This window comes from Eumetopias jubatus, unplaced genomic scaffold, assembly GCF_037043125.1.
Source record: "Eumetopias jubatus isolate StellerSeaLion01/CBP00866 unplaced genomic scaffold, mEumJub1_p1.0 scaffold_1, whole genome shotgun sequence".
NCBI classification, from domain to species: Eukaryota; Metazoa; Chordata; class Mammalia; order Carnivora; family Otariidae; genus Eumetopias; species Eumetopias jubatus.
The window spans coordinates 65,873,628-65,894,053 of NW_028274807.1; the positions used below are offsets into that span (position 1 = coordinate 65,873,628).

General features: G+C 35.5%; 1 protein-coding gene across 1 annotated transcript in view; it reads right to left on the minus strand.

Moving 5' to 3' along the window:
* Positions 1–20,426, minus strand: part of POLQ (DNA polymerase theta) — a 133,920-nt gene that overhangs the window by 88,407 nt on the left and 25,087 nt on the right. The window contains exons 11-14 of the mRNA XM_088024675.1: positions 19,078–19,282; positions 18,620–18,762; positions 1,941–2,134; positions 341–465 (exon numbers count right to left, since the gene is read on the minus strand). Coding sequence (XP_087880801.1) covers positions 341–465; positions 1,941–2,134; positions 18,620–18,762; positions 19,078–19,282 — 667 coding nt within the window. The remainder of the gene's footprint in view (positions 1–340; positions 466–1,940; positions 2,135–18,619; positions 18,763–19,077; positions 19,283–20,426) is intronic.

Below are 20,426 nucleotides of genomic sequence, written 5' to 3' on the forward strand. Positions count from 1 at the left end.
TTGATGAGATAAAGGAAACTGTTGACAACTTTGTGTCTATTTCTTCCTGTAACAGGGAAAATGGAAAAAAACAAACAGAAAGGGTAGATGGTCAGCAGTTGCTAAGCAATAGAGGGGGACTAAAGTCCAGACACTCGGCTAGCTGCCAATCCTCTGGAGCAGGATAAATAAACCCAGAGAAGCCAGTTTTAGGTGTTCTGATGATGACAATTAGGCTTCCCACGATCCCCTCACTTTTAGAGAAGCCTAAAATAAAATGGAATTTGAAAAAAAAAGTAATCTTAACTTGACCTCAAACCACAGAGTCTCAAATAAATGTGGAAACCCTTGTTTAACTGACCTGCATAAACAGCAGCTGACTGTTGTAAAGATTGAATCTGTCCACGATTGCATCCGTATTTCTGGTTAATTTCCTTTAAGGGAACTTCACTGATTAAATCTAATAGCACAAGACTGGTAAAAAACCTGGAAAGTAAATCACCATAAGTATGTAAGAGATGTCTACAATGAAGATATAACATATGTTGAGAAACAAGAAAGAAGCAAAAAGGAAGAGAGGATTTATACACTCTGAGAAGATGCCTAATAGGGTATAGGATTAGTGGACAAAGACTGAGCTCAATGTTTATCAAATAAATTCTGACATATGTTAGTACTATAGCAGAGCAAGGAGCTAATATTTATATAACAAAAAGATCTCCTCCATATTTTAATACTGCTAATTTCAAAAAATAAGACTTGGTTCAAGAAATAGAATGGCACAAAAAATTAAAAGAACATTTGATACACGGTTATACAATCACCTACTCATATATCAAAAAAATGACAGAATTTGAAAATAAAAACCAGTATTGACTTGAACAGCAATGGTGCCACAAATAATCCAAGTAGATAAATCCTTATAAAATTTACATTTATGTTATAAATAATTTACTAGAGACTACCATTAAGAAAAATAATTTTATTATATTTCAAAGAAGCTAAGTGATTCAATTTCCCCATCTGAATCTTTTAATTTGCTCTTCCATGGTAATAATCATTTATAATAATGATACGAAGCATATCCTCAAATGAAGCTATGCTAAGTTGTCAGTTCTAATTCACATCTTTAAGGAAAGGAAATAAATAATTAAATGTTCTATTTTATTAAGATTTTATTTTTATTTATTTTGACAGAATGAGAGAGAAAGAGAGAGCACAAGCAGGGAGAGAGGCAGGCAGAGGGAGAGGGAGAAGCAGGCTCCCCGCTGAGCAGAGAGCCCAACGTTGGGCGTGATCCCAGAACCCTGGGATCATGACCTAAGCTGAAGGCAGATGCCTAAGTGACTAAAACACCCAGGTGCCCCTTAAATGTTCTACTTTAAAAGGTCTTCATCTATAATGGCTTCTAAACAAGCATTAAGGGAGAAATTGAAATATTGATAAATTCAGTAAACACAAGAAAGTGACAATTTTTTTTTTTTTAGAAGGAGAGCATTCTAGATTTTATTTTTTTTTTAAAGCTTTTATTTATTCATGAGAGACAGAGAGAGACAGAGAGAGGCAGAGGGAGAAGCAAGCCTCCCACTGAGCAGGGAGCCCGACACGGGACTCGATCCCAGGACCCCGGGATCTCAGCCAAAACTTTGACCTTATTTTTTTGTTAAGATTTTATTTATTTGAGAGAGAGCATGAGCGCGAGACAGCACAAGCTGGGGAGAGAGGAAGAGGGAGAAGGAGAAGCAGACTCCCCACTGAGCAGGGAGCCCAATGCGGGGTTCCATCCCAGGACCCTGGGATCATGACCTGAACCAAAGGCAGACGCTTAACTGACTGAGCCACTCAAGCGCCCCTAAAACTTTGATTTTAATGATAATGAAAGTGACTTTAGTAAACTGAACAACTACTATATATCCAAAACTGTTTTAAATACCGGACAGTCAAGGCTCCTTGGTATTTACCTTTTATGGATGGCCATCTGGCGTTGCTGTCTCTCAGTTCTGGCTATGACTTCTCCTTTCACACAGCGAGCCAAGAACCCTTCTTCAACTCCCACTAGCTCTGCCACCCGTTTCATAGAAGTTGGCAATTTCTCCCATAAACAGAAAAATTGATACCAATCAATAGTAGTCCAATCCTCAAACATAGGTGTAACCTAAGGGAAGAAGAATCATTCATTAGCTAAATTATTGCATTACAAAAGGAATAAAACTACAAAAGTAGACTTTATATTAAAAACAAAGGCCTCAGCATTTGGAAAAATTTCTAAATGTGATAATATCTCATTTATATAGAAATTTCATTTATTCACAAACAACTCATAACCAAAAGAGACGAGACCACTGATCATACGAACTGGATTTTACAGAATCCAAGAACTTTAATCACAGACACTTTTAATCCCAACATTCTGATGCTAAATACAATCTTAAGTATTTTCTGATTTCCAAGAAAGGATCAGGATCAGAAGAGAAAAAGGAGGGAAGGAAAGGAGGAATCAATATTCACCACTGCTATATTATCTAACATATCCAGGGTTCAACAACAACAATAAAAACTATGAGACATGAAAAGAAACAGGAATGTGTATCCCAAACACAAGGGGAAAAGCTTGCGAAAGAAACACCTTTGAGAGATTCCAGATGTTGGGAATGTCAAAGACTTCAAAGTAGAAAAATATGGTCAAAGAACAAAAGAAAAACATGCTAAATGAAGTAAAGGAAGGTATGATGACAATGTCTCATCAAGTAGAGAATAAAAATAAAAGGAAAGGATTAAAAAAAAAAACAAATGGCTGGGGCACCGGGGTGGCTCAGTCATTAAGCGTCTGCCTTTGGCTCGGGTCATGATCCCCGGGTCCTGGGATCGAGCCCCGTATCCGGCTCCCTGTTCAGCAGGAGGCCTACTTCTCCCTCTCCCACTCCCCCTGCTTGTGTTCCCTCTCTCGCTGTGTCTCTCTCTGTCAAATAAATAAATAAATAAATATTTTAAAAAATGGAAATTCTGAAGGTGAAGAGTATAACAACTGAAATAAATAATTCACTATAGAGCTCAACATTAGAAGCAAACTGGCAGAAGAATGAGAAAACATGAAGATATATCAATAGAGACTATGCAAAAAAACTGTAATTCCTCTGCTATTCCTGAATAAACTCATTTTTTACTTAAAGTTCTCTTTGCTCTGTTTAGAGTTAACAGAGCAAAGCTGTTTTGGAGCAAGGAAATGACAAGAGATAATAACTAAAATCCAAGGAACAAATAAAGAAAAACACAAATCGTAAGAATTTTAATGTAACAAGCTCTACGAATATACATTTTTCTCTCCTCTCACCTTCTTTAAAGACATAAAATTACATAAATAATAACAATGTACTACTGGGTTTGTGACACCTATAGATGTACATGTATAACAGTAATAGCACAAAAAAGAATAGCATTATTCAAGAATTATGTTTCTATATCTCACTGGAATTAAGTTAGTATAAATTTTAAGCTATATCGTAACTAGGAATAGCTTCAAAAAATAGAGAAAAATTAAATAAATTGCAATGTTATACTAGGAAATATTTACTTAATCCAAAAGAAATCCATAAAAAAATGTACAGAACAAAAAGGACATAAGATATATAGAAAATAAAAAGACAAAACATAGCTGTTACTCCAGGTTACTAATAACATTAAATGTGAATGGGTTAAATAACCAAAGGTAGATTAACAGACTACATAAAAAACCAGAATCCAACTATATGTTGTCTGTAAGAGACACAATATAGATACAAAAATACAAATAGGTCAAAAGTAAAAGGAAAGGAAAAGGGAAAGTATCATGCAAATGACAACCATAATAAATATGGAGTGGCCATACTAATAGCACATAAAATAGAATGTTAAAAAATGTTAATAAAAATAAGAGGAACATTCTATAATGATAAAAGGATCAATCCATCAAGTATATATGAACAACTATAAATATATACAGGGTGCCAAAATACCTGAACAATACTTGGAAGAAAACAGAGACAATTCAAAAATAATAGTTGAAGACTTAAATACCCCAACTTTCAACAATGGATAGAACAAGTAAGCAGATCAACTTAATCTTCTAAAATAACATTCTAAATCAACTAGACCTAGCAGACATTTGTAGAACTCCATCCAACTAGAGTGCACATTTGGGGTGCCTGGGTGGCTCAGTCGGTTGAACATCTGAGCTCAGGTCATGGTCTGGGGTCCTGGGATCGAGCCCCACATCAGGCTCCCTGCTCAACGGGGAGTCTGCTTCTCTCTTTCCCTCTGCCCCTCCCCACTGCTCATGCTTGTGCTCTCTCTCTCTCTCTCAAATAAATAAAATCTTAAAAAAATAAACTACTCTTTAAAGAGAGAATTGTGTTTAAAAAAAAAAAGTGCACATTCTTCTTGAACACACAGAACATTCTCCAGGATAGACCATATGTGGGCAATAAAACAAGCTTCAACATATAAAAGTGTAAGTGCACCTGGCTGGCTCAGTCAGTGGAATGTGCGACTCTTGATCTCAAGGTTGTAAGTAAAAGCCCGTTTGGTGTAGAGATTGCTTAAGACATACTTGTGTATACTTATATATACGTGTGTGTGTGTGTGTGTGTGTCTAAGTATTAAAATTACACAACATATGTTTTCTGACAATGGAATGAAATTAGAAATAAATGACAAAAAAATTTGGAAATTCACAATGTGGGAATTAAACAAGAAACTACTAATAACAGTGGGTCCTAGAAAATCATAAGAGAAATTGCAAAATACCTTGAAATAAGTGAATATAACAAATGAAAACATTATATACCAAATTTATCACAAGATTCAGTAAAAGTAGTATTTTGAGGAAAATGTACAGCTTTAAATGTCTACATTAAAAAAAATAAGGTCTCAAACCAATACACTAATCTTCCACATTAAGACACTTGCAAGTAGAAGGACAAAGTAAAACCAAAGGAAGAAGGAAGAAAATAATAAAGAGCAGAAACCAATGAAGTAGAAAGTCAAAAATAATAAAAAAAAGTCAACTAAACAAAAATTTGTTCTGGTAAAAGGCAAACTGAAGCACATAAAATTTTGCAAGAGTTTATTTAAGCATACATTGATTTGAATTGGGCAGTGCCAAACCAATAGTGGTTAGAAGTCCTCCACTAACAGGAGCTGGGAGCAAAGTTTTTGTAGAGAAGATACTGAAGCAAAGCAAAACAAAGCAATTATTTGGTTATAGCTTAAGCACTTGCCTTATGTGGGGAAGGCTCATTGGCTGTTTGTGATTAGTTGTTCTCAAGTTTAAATTTCTTAGATTTGAGTGTACTGCCTCTGACTTAAGTTTTGGTTTGCTTATGTAAACTACCAAGGCATTAGAGTCACCTCTGTCTAATGGCCTCCTTGTTTAAATACTTTTAACAGTGCTTTAAAAAGATCAACAAAATTGAAAAACCTTTAGCTAGACTGATCCAGAAATAAGTGAGAAGACTTAAATTACTAAAGTCAGAAATGGAAGAAGGGACACACTATTGAATGTACAGAGGAAAAAAGGATGGGGTTATAAGGAAGTAATGTGAACTGAATACCAATAAATTAGATAATCTAGATGAAATGAACAAATTCCTGGAAACATACAAACTACCAAAATTGATTCAGGAAAAAACAAGAGATATGAATAGACCTATTACAAGAGGTTGAATTAGTAATAAATTTACTCCAAAGAAAAGTCCAGGCCCAAATAGTTTGACTCGTGAATTCTATCAAATGTTTAAATAACAGCAATCTTTCACAAATTCTTCCTCAAAACCACACAAAGTCATCATGAGAAAAGAGAACTACAGACAATATATCTAATAAATATAGATACAACAATCCTCAGTAAAATATTAGCAACAGATAAATAGTATTATACAAATAACCAAGTGGGATTTACCCAGAAAATCCAAGATTAAATATCTGAAAATCAATTAATACACTATATCAATAAAATGGACAAAACCAGATGATGATCTCAACAGATGTGGCAAAAACACTTGACAAATCTAATAACCTCTCATGATAAAAACACTCAACAAACTAGCAATAGAAAGGAACTTCCTCAACCTAATAAAGGCCACCCGCAAAAAACCCACAACACCAAGATTAATGGTGAAAAACTGAATACTTTTGCCCCAAGATAAGGAACAAAACAACATGTCTGCTGTTGCTACTTCTATTCCATATTTTATTGGCTATTCTAATGGTCAATTAGGAGAAAGAAAAGTAAATAAAAGACATCCAGACTGGAAAGGAGGAAGCAAAACTATCTCTATTTGCAGATGGTGTGATCTTGTATATAGAAAATCCTGAGCAATGCACAAAAATAGTATTAAAATTAATGAACAAGTTTAATAGGTTACAGGATACAAGATCAATGTAAAAAATAAGTTTTTATGTATACTTTAATAAACAATCTGTAAATGTGAAGAAATAAATTCCATTTATGATAGCATCAAAAAGAATAAAATGCTTAGCAATAAGCTTAACAAAAAAATACAAAACTTGTACTCTGAAAACTAAAAATTTTTGAAAGAAATTAAAGACCTAAGTAAATGAAAAAGACAGCCTATCTGCAAGGACTGGGAAACTTAATATTGTTAAGATGGCAATATTTCCCAAATTGACCTACCAATTCTACACAATCCCTATCAAAATTAACCTGGCTTCTTTGCAGAAATCGGGAAGATGATCCTAAAATTTATAAGGAAATGCAAGTGACCCAGAATGGTCAAAAATTTTTTCCAAGAACACAAAATTAGAGGGCTCACATTTCTTGATTTCAAAACTTACTACCAAGCTACAGTGATCAAAACAGTACAGTTCCAGCATAAGGATAAATATAGATCAATAAAATAGAATTGAAAGCCCAGAAAGAAACCCTCACATTCATGATCAATTGATTTTTGACAAGGATGACAAGAAAATTAATGGATTTTCAACAAACGGAGCAGGGACACCTGGATATGCACATGAAAAGAAATGAAGTTAGATTCCCATCTTACCTCAGTCACAAAAGTCCAAGTGGATCATATGTGTCAATGTAAGATAAAACTATAAAACTTAGAAGAAAACATAGGAATGCATCCTTGTGACACTGAGTTACATAGATTTCCAGATATGACACCAAAAGAAAAAAAACTGATAAACTGACCAAAACTCACAACTTCTGTGCTTCAAAAATCATCAAGAACATGAAAAGACAACCCACAGAATGGAAGAAAATATTTCTAAATCCTATATCTGAAAAAAGACTTGTATCAAGAATATATAAAAAACGCTTATCTCAATAAAAAAAATTAAAAATGGCAGAGGATCTGAATATTTTTCTAAGATATTCATATGATCAATAAACACATGAAAAGATGCTCAACATTATTAGCCATTAAGGAAATGCAAGTCCAAAGTATAATAAGAGAGCACCACATACTCATAAGGATATATTCAAAAAGAGAAATAAAAACAGGCATTGGAGAAGATGTAAAGGATAGAAGCCCATGTACATTGCTGGTGGAAATATAATATCCAGATGCTTTTGAGGAGTTTCAAAACTCTCAAAATGTTAAAAATAAAGTTACCATATAACCCAACAATTCTACTCCTAGGGATATACCCTAGAGAATTTGAAACATATGTCCATGTAAAGACTTGGACACGAATGTTCACAGCAGCATTATTCATGATAGCCAAAAATAAAAAATATATCAAATGTCCATTAATTGATGAATGGATACGTAGAGATGCAGTACATCCATACAACGGAATATTATTCTGCAATATAAAGGACTTAAGAACTGATACGCACTTTATTGCAGCATTATTTACAATAGTCAAGATATAGAAGTAGCCCAAGTGTCCATCAACAGATGAATGGATAAAGAAGATGTGGTACACATATACAATGAAATATTACTCAGCCATAAAAAAGTATGAGATCTTGACATTTGTGACAACATGGACAGATCTAGACTATATAACGCTAAGTGGAATAAGTCAGAGAAAGACAAATACCCTATGATTTCATTTATATGTGGAATCTAAAAAACAAAATAATAAAGAAACAAAAAAGCAGAATCAGACATATAAATACAGAAAACTAAGAGTTGCCAGAGGGAAGAGGGGTGGTGGGGTAGGCAAAATGAGTGAAGGGGAGTGGGAGATACAGGCTTCCAGTTATGAAGTCACAGGAATAAAAGGTACAGGTATAAGGAATATAGTCAATGGTATTGTAATAGCATTGCATAGTGACAGATGGTAGTTAACATTTATGGTGAGCACAGCAAAATACAGAGTTGTTGAATCACTATGTTGTATACCTGAAACTAATGTTAACATCATGTGTCAACTATACTCAAATTTTTTATACTCAATTTTTTTAAAAAGTTTTCCAGAATAGAAAAAAAAGGATACATGTTATGCCATAGACAAAACTTGGAAACATTATGCTAAGTGAAAGGAACCAGTCATAAAAGACCACATATTATATGATCCCAGAATAGGAAAGTCTATAGAAACAGAAGGCATACCATTGCATTAGTGGTTGTTTAGGACTAAGGGAGAATGAGGAGATTGGAGAAAATTTGGGAGTGACTGCTGATGCATACAGGGTTTCTTGCTGGGGTGATGAAAATGTTCTGAAATTAGATATTGGTGATAATTGCACCACTCTGTGAATATACCAAAAATCACTGACTTACACTTTAAATGTGTAAGTGTAAATATGCTGTGAACCATATTGCAACAAAGCTATTTTAAAAATTAAAAATTTTAATTTTAATTAAAAATTTATTTTAAATATATGTAATTTAAAAATACATATTCAAATTCTGTATGAGAAAATTTTCAGAAGACTCTTGGAGGCCCAAAAATAGACTTAAAGAAATAGAGAAACATTCCTTTTCATGAATAAGACCAATCAACTTAAAAAAGGAGGGGTGCCCTGGGTGGCTCAGTTGGTTCAGCTCCAAATGTTGTTTCAGCTCCAACTCTTGATTTCAGCTCAGGTTGTGACCTCGGGGTCATGGGATGAGGCCCTGCGTCGGGCTCAGTAGGGAGTCTGCTTCTTTTTTCTCTCTCTCTTTCTCTCTCTCTCCTTCTCTCTCCCTCCCCCTGCTCCTCCCCCTCCTCACATGCTCTAAAATAAATAAATCTTGTTTAAAAAATGGAGAAAAAAAGGAAAGATAAAAGCCGAAAATTTTTCATTTGTTGTATGTAAATAAACCTTTTAATAAATGAAACTGTGACTACAGATTGAGACTATCAAAAAAAAAGATAAAATAAAAAGATAAAAAATAAAATATACAGTAACCCCTGGCTTATCTGTGACTTCACTTTCCATTGTTTTAGTTATCCACAGTTAACCATGGTCCAGAAGCAGATAATATATCATGAGAAGGTCAATAGTAGCTTCACGCTACATCACAATGCCAATAGCATTCACCTCACTTCATCTCATTACATAGGCAATTTATTATCTCACATCATCACAAGAAGGGTGAGTAAACAACATATTTTGAGAGAAAGATCACATTCACAAAGCTTATTATGTTATAATTGTTCTGTTGTTATTAATCTCTTATTGTGCCTAATTTATAAATTAAACTTTTATCATAAGTATGTAAGTATAGAAAAAAACAAAATATACACAGGGTTCAATGGTATCTGGGTGTCAGGCAACCACTGGTGGTCTTGGAATGTATCCCCCATGAATAAGGTGTGACTACTGTACTAGAAAAAATTCCAAATGGAACATAGCTCAAAAGAAGGGAACCATACTCAATTACTTGAAGAAAATGTAAGAGAATTCCTTTATAATCTTAGAGCAAGAAAAGCATTTCTCACTGATACAAAAGCTCACAAATTCAACTACATTTTTAGAAAAATGTGAGGTAAAATACACAATAAATATAGTCAAAGCCACATAAAAACTAGGAGAAAAATACTTTCAACTTATAAATATAGTCAGAGTCACATAAAAACTAGGAGAAAAATACTTTAAATATAGTCAAAGCCACATAAAAACTAGGAGAAAAATACTTTCAACTTATACCACAAAGCACTACTCTTCCTAACATATAAAATAACCTTTAAAACTTAAGAAAAAGACCAAAACACAAAAGAAAAATAAACAAAAGACATGGACAATTCATGGGGGGAAAAGCATACTGTCCTTTAACAAATGGAAAAAATGTTCAATTTTATTCATATTTTTTAAAAATATAAATTAAAACTATACTAAAAAGTATAAAAGCTTGACAATATATTCATCAGGTTGTGGAAAAATAACTACTCTCATATAGTGCTGTTACAATTGGAAAATGATACAAATCTTACAGAGGACAATTTTGTAAAACCAAAATTAATATGCCTTTATAATTTATCCAGCAATTGTACTTTAGGGAGTCTTTCCTAAAGATACTCCCCCATCAAAACTAAACAATATATGCACCAGTTATTCACTGTAGGATCACTTGCCACAACAAAATATTGGAAACAACCCAAATGTCCATCAATAGAGAATTGATTGAATAAATACTGGTATACACACAATGGAGTTATACAGATATTTTTAAAAAGAATTAAAAATCTCCACTCCAAACTGACAGAGTGATTTTCAAGGTATATTGTTAAGAAACAAAGATGGTACAAAAAAGGTACACAGCGTACTATCTTCTGTATAAGAAAGAAGGTAGAGTAAGAATATACATATGTAATTGGTAATATTTATAAAACAAAAAAGGAATATCTTGTTTTATGTGCTTCACTTTATTGTGCTTCACAGATATTGTCTTTTTTACAAATTAAAGGTTTGTGACAGCCCTGCTTTGAGCAAGTCTATTGGCACCATTTTTCCAACAGCATTGGCTTACTTCATGTCTCTGGGTCACATTTGATAATTCTCACAGTATTTCAAACTTTTTCATTACTATATTTGTTATGGTGATCTATGACCAGTGATCTTTGATGTTACTACTGTAATTGTCTTAAGGTATCAATAACCACACCCATAAAAATAGTGAACTTGATAAATATTGTGTGTCTTGACTGCTCCACTGAGCAACTGTTACCCTCTCTCTCTCCCTCTCCTAGAGTTTCCCTATTCCCTGAGACACAAAGATATTTAAATTAGGCCAGTTAATAACCCTACAATGGCCTCCACAAAAACCCTCAAATGAAAGGAAGAGTCCCACATCTCCTAAATCAAAAGCTAGAAATCATTAAGCTTAGTGAAGAAGGCATGTCAAGGGGTGCCTGGGTGGTTCAGTCAGTTAAGCATCCGCCTTCAGCTCAGGTCATGATCTCAGGGTCCTGGGATCAAGCCCCACATCGGGCTCCCTTTTCAGCAAAAGGTCTGCTTCTCCCTCACCCCCCTGCTCCTGCTCTCTCTCACTCTGTCTCTCTCAAATAAAATGAATGAAATCTTTGGGGGAAAAAAAGGAGGCATGTCAAAAGCTGAGACAGGCCGAAAGCTAGGCTTCTTCCGCTAGCCCCGCTGTGACTGCAAAGGAAAAGTTCCTGAACATTTAAATTAAAAATACTACTCCACTAAACACACAAATGATAAGAAAGTGAAACAGACTTATTGCTGATGTGAAGAAAATTTCAGTGCTCTGGATAGAAGATCAAAACAGCTACAACACTCCCTTAAGCCAAAGCCTAATCCAGGGCAACTCTAACTCTTCTATTCTATGAAGGCTGAAAGAAGTGAGGAAGCTATCCAAGAGAAGTTGGAAGCTAGCAGAGGTTGGGTCATGAGGTTTAAGGGAAGAAGCTTAAACATAACATAAAAGTGCAAGGTGAAGCAGCAAGTGCTGATGTAGAAGCTGCAGCAAGTTACCCAGAAGATCGAGCTAAAATCATTAATAAACGTGGATACACTAAACAACAGATTTTCAATGTAGACAAAATAGCCTTCTAGTAGAAGAAAAAGCCATTTAGGACTTTCATAGCTAGAAAGAAGTCAATGCCTGGCTTCAAAGTTTCAAAGCACAGGATGACTCTTATTAGGGGATTATGCAACTAGAGACTTGAAGTTGAAGCTAGTGCTCATTTACCATTCCAAAAATCCCAAGGCCCTTAAGAATTATGCTAAATCTACTCTGTCTGTGCTCTATAAATGGAACAGCAAAGCCTAGATGACAGCATATCTGTTCACAACATGATTTACTGAGTATTTTAAACCCACTGTTGAGACCTACTAAGAAAAAAAGATTCCTTTCCAATTACTGCAGACAATGTACCTGGTCACCCATGCGCTCTGGTGGAGATGTACAAGATAAATGTTGTCTTCCTGCTTGCTAACAGAGTATCCATTCTGCAGTCCATGGATCATGGAGTATAGATGATGCTTAAACAATGTGGGGTTGGGGTACCAACTGCTCATGTAGTTGAAAATCTGTGTATAACTTCTGACTCCCCAAAAACTTAACTGCTCATAGCCTACTGTTGACAGAAAGCCTTACCAATAACAGAAACAGTTGATTAACACATATTTTATGCTATATGTATTATATACTGTATTCTTACGATATAGTTAGAGAAAATAAAATGTTAAGAAAATCATAAGGAAGAGAAAACACACAGTACTGTGCTATATTCGTTGAAAAAAATCCATGTACAAGTGGACCTGCAAAGTTCAAACCCATGTTGTTCAAGGATCAACTATAATTTTGACTTTCAAGTCTTACTCTTTAAGAACTGTATATTTCATAAGGCTATCACTGTCAAAGACAGTTATTCCTCAGATGGATCTGGGCAAAGTACATTGAGAACTTTGTAGAAAGGATTCAACATTCTAGGTGCCATAAAAACATTTATGATTCACATGAAGAGGTCAAAATACTAACATTAACAGGAATTTAGAAGAAGTTAACTCCAACGCTCATGGATGACTTTAGGGTCCAAGACTCCAGTAGAGGAAGAAAGGGCAGATGTGGGGGAAATAGCAAGACAACTAGAATTAGAACTGGAGCCTGAAGATGTAACTGGTTTGCTGCAATCTCTTGATAAAACTTGAATGAATGAGGAAAGAAAGTGGTTTCTTGAGATAGAAAATACTCCTGGTGCAGATGCTATGAAGACTGTTGAAATGACAAAAGGATTTAGAGTATGACATAAACTTAGTTGATAAAACAACAGCAGGGTTTGAGAGGACTGACTCCAATTTTGAAAGAATTTCTACTTGTGGGTAAAATGCTATCAAACAGCATCACATGCTACAGAGAAATCACTGGTGAGTCAATTGATGTGGCAAATTTCATCATTGTCTTATTTTAAGAAGTTGCCACAGTTATCTTAAAAACATAACCAAAAATAAAATGCATCCCTGGGAGGTTCAGTCGGTTAAGTGTCTAACTCTTGGCTTTGGCTCAGATCATGATCTCAGGGTTGTGGGATCAAGCCCTGCATCAGCCTCTGAGCTCAGCAAGGAGTCCACTAAAGTTTTTCTCTCCCTCTGCCCCTCCCCATGCTCGCTCGTGCTCTCTAAAATAAATAAATAAATCTTAAAAAAAAAAAAAAGAATATTTGTTTTTTTGGGGTTTTTTTTTTTAGTTCCTTTAGGCATAACATTAGATTGTTTATTTGAGATTTTTTTTTTTTTTTTGCTTTTTCAGGAAAGCCTGTATTGCTATATACTTTCCTCTTAGAAGTGCTTTCGCTGTCTCAGAGATTTTGGACCATTGTGTTTTCATATTCATTTGTCTCTATGTACTTTTTGGTTTCTTCTTTGATTGCTTCATTGACCCATTAATTGTTTAGTGTCATGTTGTTTAGTCTCCATGTGTTGCGTTTTTTTCCAGTTTTTTTTCTTGTGATTTATTTCTAGTTTCATACTGTTGTGGTCAGAAAAGATTCATGCTATGATTTCAATCTTCTTAAATTTATTGAGGCTTGTTTTATGGACTAATATGTGATCTATTCTGGAGAATGTTCCATGTACACTTGATAAGAATGTGTATTCTTTTGTTTTGGGATGGAATGTTCTGTATATATCTGCTATGAACAACTGGTCCAATGTCTCATTCAAAGACATTGTTTCCTTACTAATTTTCTGTCTGGATGATCTCTCCATTGAAGCAAGTGGAGGATTAAAGTCCCCTGCTATTATTGTATTACTGTCAATTTCTTTCTTCATGTCCATTAATATTTGCTTTATGTAGGGGTGCCTGGGTGGCTCAGTCATTAAGCATCTGCCTTCGGCTCAGGTCATGGTCCCAGGGTCCTGGGATTGAGCCCCACTTTGGGCTCCCTGCTTGGCAGGAAGCCTGCTTCTCCTTCTCCAACTCCCCCTGTTTGTGTTCCCTCTCTGTGTCTCTCTCTGTCAAATAAATAAATAAAATCTTTAAAAAAATATATTTGCTTTATGTATTTAGATGCTCCAGTGTTGGGCATCTAGATATTTACAATTGTTACATCCTCTTGTTGGATTGATCCCTTTATTATGAAACGTCTTTCTTTGTCTCATATATTCTTTGTTTTAAAGTCTATTTTGTCTGATGTCAGTATTGGTTCACCGGCCCCCCCCCCTTTCTTTTCCACTTCCATTTGCATGGTAAATGTTTTGCCATCCCTTCACTTCCAGTCTATATGCGTCTTTAGGTTTGAGGTAAGTCTCTTTTAGGCAGCACATAGATTGGTCTTGTTTTTTTATCCATTCTACTGCTCTATGTCTTTTGATTGGAGCATTTAGGCCATTTACATTTATTTTTTTAGACCATTCACATTTAAAAGTATTTATTGATAGGTATATACTTAATTTAAAAAACTGTTGTAGTTAATATAAAAACTTGGTTTTCCGGTTGTTTTTGTGGTTCTTCTTTGTCCTTCTCTTGCTCTCTTTGTGAATGATGAATATCTATAATGTTTTGTTTAGCTTTCTTTCTCTTTATTTTTTGTGTATCTATCATAGGTTTTCGGTTTGTGGCTACCATAAGGTTCATATATAATATACCAAGTAAATAAACCATATTAATCTGATGGCCAATGTTATTCTTTTTCCTCTTTTCTACTCCCTTCTCCACATTTTATGTACATGTTGTCATATTTTACATCTCTTTATTCATATTTTTCTTATGTCCAAATATGGCCATTTCTTTTCCACCTAAAGAAGTCCCTTTATTATTTCTTGTAAGGTTACTTTAGTTTTGATAAACTCCTTTACCTCTTGTTTGTCTGGGAAACTCTTTATCTCTCCTCCAAATCTGAATGATAATCTTAACAGGAGTATTCTTGGTTGTAGGATTTTCCTTTCAGTACTTTGAATATATCATGCCACTCCCCTCTGGCTTGCAAAGCTTCTGCTGAAAAATCAACAGGTAGTCTTATAGGTTTTCCCATGGAGGTAACTTTGTTTCTTCTTGCTGCTTTTAGGATTTCTCTCTTTATCTTTAACCTTTGACTTTTTTTTTTTAAAGATTTTATTTATTTGTGAGAGAGAGAATGAGAGACAGAGAGCATGAGAGGGAGGAGGGTCAGAAGAAGCAGCAAACTCCCCGCCGAGCAGGGAGCCCGATGTGGGGCTCGATCCCGGGACTCCAGGATCATGACCTGAGCCGAAGGCACTCATCCAACCAACTGAGCCACCCAGGCGCCCGCTTTAACCTTTGACATTTTAATTATTATGTGCTGTAGTATGGACCTCCTTGAGTTCATCTTGTTTGGAACTATCTGTGCTTCTTGGACTTGGATGTCTATTTCCCTCCCTAGGTTAGAGAGATTTTTCAGTTATTATTTCTTCAAATAAGTATTCTAAACCTTTCTTTCTTCTTCTTCTAGGACCCCTATAAGGTGAATTTGCTTGTTGTTATTCAAAAGATCTCTTAATCTATCCTCCTTTTTAAAAAATCTTTTCTCTTTTTGCTGTTCAACTTGTGTGTTTTCTATTACCCTGTCTTCCAGATCACTGATATTTTCTTCTGCATCCTCTAAACACTGTAGATTCCCTCTAGTGTGCTTTTTATTTCAGTTATTGTATTCTTCAGTTCTGATTCATTCAATATTTTCTATCACTTTATTGAAGGTCTCACTAAATTCTTTCATTCTTTTCTCCAGCCCAGGGAGTATTTTTACAATCATTACTTTAAATTCCTTATCAGGCATATTGCTTATCTCTGTTTCATTTAATTCCTTTATTGAGGTTTTTTTCTTTCTTTTGGAACATATACTTCCGTCTTTTCATTTTGCTTGATTTTCTGTGTCTGTTTCTATGGATTAGATGAAATGGCTTGCTACATCTCCTAAAGTTGAAGGAATTGTCTTGTGTATGGTGACCCCTATACAGACTGTGTGTCCTTGATGACTTTGTTGGCTGGCTCGAGCTGTGGATGTATACACTAGTTACTCTTTTAAATTTTGACTTTTTACAGAGAGAATTAAAAAAAAAATAAGAAAAAAAAATGAAACCGAAAGGAAAAGAATTGAAACAAAATAAGATAAACTTTTCAAAGTTAAAAAAAAAAAAAGTAAAAGTTAAAAAAAAAACACACAAAACTGCAACATTTTTCTGTGCCCCGGTGCCACAGGACAGCTGGTATGGGCTTACCGGACCCTGGACTCAGTGAGGTTGTAAGCTCATGGTGAACCAGACCGTGCTCCAGTCTGAGCTTTTAAGGTGGAGGGGAAGAGTATGCTCCCACAATTCCTCAGCCCTTTTAAACTATAGCTTTTCTTCTGTGCCGCAATGCAAATGGGGCTGGTGTGGCCTTCAGAACCGTGGGCTTACTGAGGTCACAAAGTCTGATGATCTGACCCACCAGTTATGGAGTCAGAACCCTCCAATTACAGCACCCAACCCTGCCCCTTATGGTGGCCAAACACTGCTCTGGTCTGGACCCTCAAGGTGGAAGAGGAGGGAGCATTCCTGCAGTTCTCCCCCCTCTAAAACCACGGCTTTTCTTCTGCATGCCAGGGCATCTAGGGCTTGGGTGGGTCTGTGGACCCTGGACTCACTGAAGTCACAAGTCCACCAAGATGACCAGACATGCCCAACATGGTGTCTGGACACTGCTCCAGTCCAGGCTTCCAAGGAGAACATAAACCATGTTGTTCTCTAGTCTCTCTGACCTGGAGAGCTTTCCCACAACTCCTCCACCACTTGGCAGAGTTCTAGTGTTGTCTCTTATATGCTAGTTACTCTTTTAAACCATGGTTTTTCTGTACACAAGGACAGAGGGATCTGTTCCAGGTCCCTCAATACCATCCCTCCCCATTGCAGCATTGGGGGTGGGGGTTCCCTTTGTTACCATATCTCTGTCTCTCTTGTTGTTCTTTTTGGTTGTTTGATAGCTGTTCAGTCAGCCCACATTTCTTCTTCAGGAGGAACTGTCCTATTAATAGGTGTAATATTGTGGGTTCCATGTAGGAGGTGAGTTCTGAGTCTTCCTACAGAACTCTTAGGTATAGTTATTTTTAATATGTCTCTCATTAACTTTTATATAAAGTTAAAAGTGATTTACAAACTACCGTTACATTCAGAAATCTGAATTTGACTAGAAATTTACCTTTACCCGTGAGTTTTATACAGTCATGTATTTTTACATTGTTAATTAGCATCCTTTCATTTCAGCACGAAGAACTCCCTTTACCATTTCTTAGAAAGCAGATCTAGCGGTGGTGAATATCCTCAGCTTTTGTTTGGCAAAGTCTTCCACTCTTTGTTTCTGAAGTACAGCACTGCCACACATAGTATTCTTGATTGGCAGTTTTTTCTTTCAACATTTTGAATTTATCATACCATTAATCCAGACCTGCAAAGTTTCTGCTGAGAAATCCACCAGAAGCCTCATGAGTTTCCTTGTATATGACAAGCATCTTTTCTCTTGCTGCTTTCAAAATTCTGATTCTTTGATTTTTGACAGTTTGATAATAATGTGTCCCAGTGAAGTCCTCTTTGGGTTATATCTGTTTGGGGTCCCCTTTAGCTTCATGTACATAGATGTCCATATCTCTCCCCATATTTGGGATGTTTTTAGCTATTATTTCTTTAAAGAGACTTTCTGCCATCTTCTATCTTCTCCATCTTGGATTCCCATATGTATACATTGTTTTGCTTGATAGTGTTCCATCAAGAGTCACACACTCTACTGACTAAGCCAACCAGGTACCACTTTTCCTAATTTGTTTTGTTTTGTTTTCTTATCCTATCAATATTAAGACTAATCAAGTCTTCCTTTTTGCTGTAGTTGCTAGAAAACTCAGAACCAAAGTTGGCTACAGGAACTGTACATGACTTAAAGACATGCATGGTTATGTACCAACTTTTGCTTGAGTTTTACATTATGATCTTATCTTCAATTTCCCATTATCTCAATTGTCCTTTACTATTCTCTTATACATTATAAAATGTTTTTTATAAAGCACCTCAAATCCTTTTTGAAAGAAGATTAAATTGATAAGCAGGCAAATAAATTAAAAGGCCACTGTAACATTTAGCTTATTACTTTAAAACAACTCTCTTCTTACCTAGTCTCTATTCCCAGCACTACTACCCTAGTCGAAGGAAACAAACAAGATGTTCCCTTAGGGTATCTTTAATGTTCAGGATTCTATATATGCATTTTCTCCCCAATTTTACAAACACAATAGTGGAGAAAACAGAACTTACCAGATAAACAATATGCAGATCATTCTCTAAAACAAAGCCCTTCATTGCTCTTTGGAGGTCGGCAAAAACATCTAAAGTATCAGTTGGAGAAAGTGAAGAAGAAAGAGTTGCTGAACCGAGATGTGTTGGATGATACACTTTTCCTGGTTGGGGGCAGGAAAAGGGAAATAATGAACCAAGTGTTAAAAATAAAATAAAACATTGTCTTTCTGTATTCTGTAATTAACCTTTTAGTCTCTGATAAATTTTGTCCAGTGCATGGATATTTATGAGCAGATTCTATGCTAATTATCTGATGTTGCTAAATGCAACACTGACTTATTAAAATTGATTCATATACCACTTGAAAAACCAGTTTCCTTTCAGAGTGTTTGAAAAGTCAATTTCCTTTTACTAAGCAGTCTTAAGTCACTCAAGATGAAAAAGCTAGTAAACTGCAACAAAGAAGTCACATTTACCTTCTGTTCCATTACTAGCTTCAGTAATTTGGATGAATTCGTTTTCCAGGAGCCACATTACACAGGCCTCAATTGCTCCAAGTTGAAAAGAATCTTGGTTCTTCTGAATTCCCAGCTTCCCTTCTTTCATACTTGCAGCCAAAAATGTGCAAGAAGCGTAAGTCTGCATATCTTGTGATGTACTTGCCACTCCACCAACTATTATCTGATAAAAGAGGTTTGAAATTTTTTTGTAACTTTTTAACTAGACATGCAGGCCCTCATGATATAAAAGTGATTTTGTTCTCTTAAAATATTCTCAGCATCTTAAATGTAGAGACTCTTATTTAACTCTTCCATCATCACTCATTATACATGTAGATAACATTCACTGACATCAAAAATTTCCTTAAAAGTAGATACAACATTTTCTCATAAATGAAAATAAATGAATCACTATCTATCTGAAATGTAGGAACTAACAACAACAGTTCCCTCTGAAATGTGTGGGCATATAGGAATGCTAGTATTGAATATTTCCCACCCAGAAAGGGGATGGAAATGGGTAGAGAAAAAGTGAAGTCAGTTGTGTCCTGTGGAAATCATCTTCCCACAACTATGTTAAATATACTAATTAATTAATTGTACTAATTTTTCCCTTGCCTTCTTCCATTTAATACATATTGAAACATACCAAATCATCCTAAACAGAGCTACCCTACACTTTTTAATGACCACAAAACATAGTTTTACCATTTACCATTTACTGATTAAATGGCTATGTTTTGTTCTGGGGCTTGCTTGTTTTTTAATCTTAGTAGGTATGTCCAAGCTGCCCTCCCAAAAGAATTTCAGCAGTATATGAGAATGCCTACTTTCTATATCCTTACCAACCCCATGTTATTATTTTCCTTTTTTTTTTTTTCAAATGGAGAACTAAGTTGGGCGGGGGGGCGGGAAGTATGAGCACAGGTATCAGTACCCCCACTACCAGTACTGAAGCCAAGAGCAAGGCATGCTGGTATATGAACAGAAAACTTTTCTGGATGACACAAACACTTAAAATAAGGAGGCTGGTTACCTTTGAGGACACAGAGGAGAAAGTTTTATTTTTCACTTTAGATCTTTCCATGTTGTTTGAGACTTCTAAGCGTATCTATTTGTAATTTTATTTTTTATTTTTTTAAAAGATATTATTTATTTATTTGACAGAGAGAGAGTGAGAGAGCACAAGCAGAGAGAGTGGCAGGCAGAGGGAAAGGGAGAAGCAGGCTCCCCGCTGAGCAGGGAAGCCGATGCGGGACTGGACCCCAGGACCCGGAGATCACAACCTGAGCTGAAGGCAGCCGCTTAACCGACTGAGCCATCCA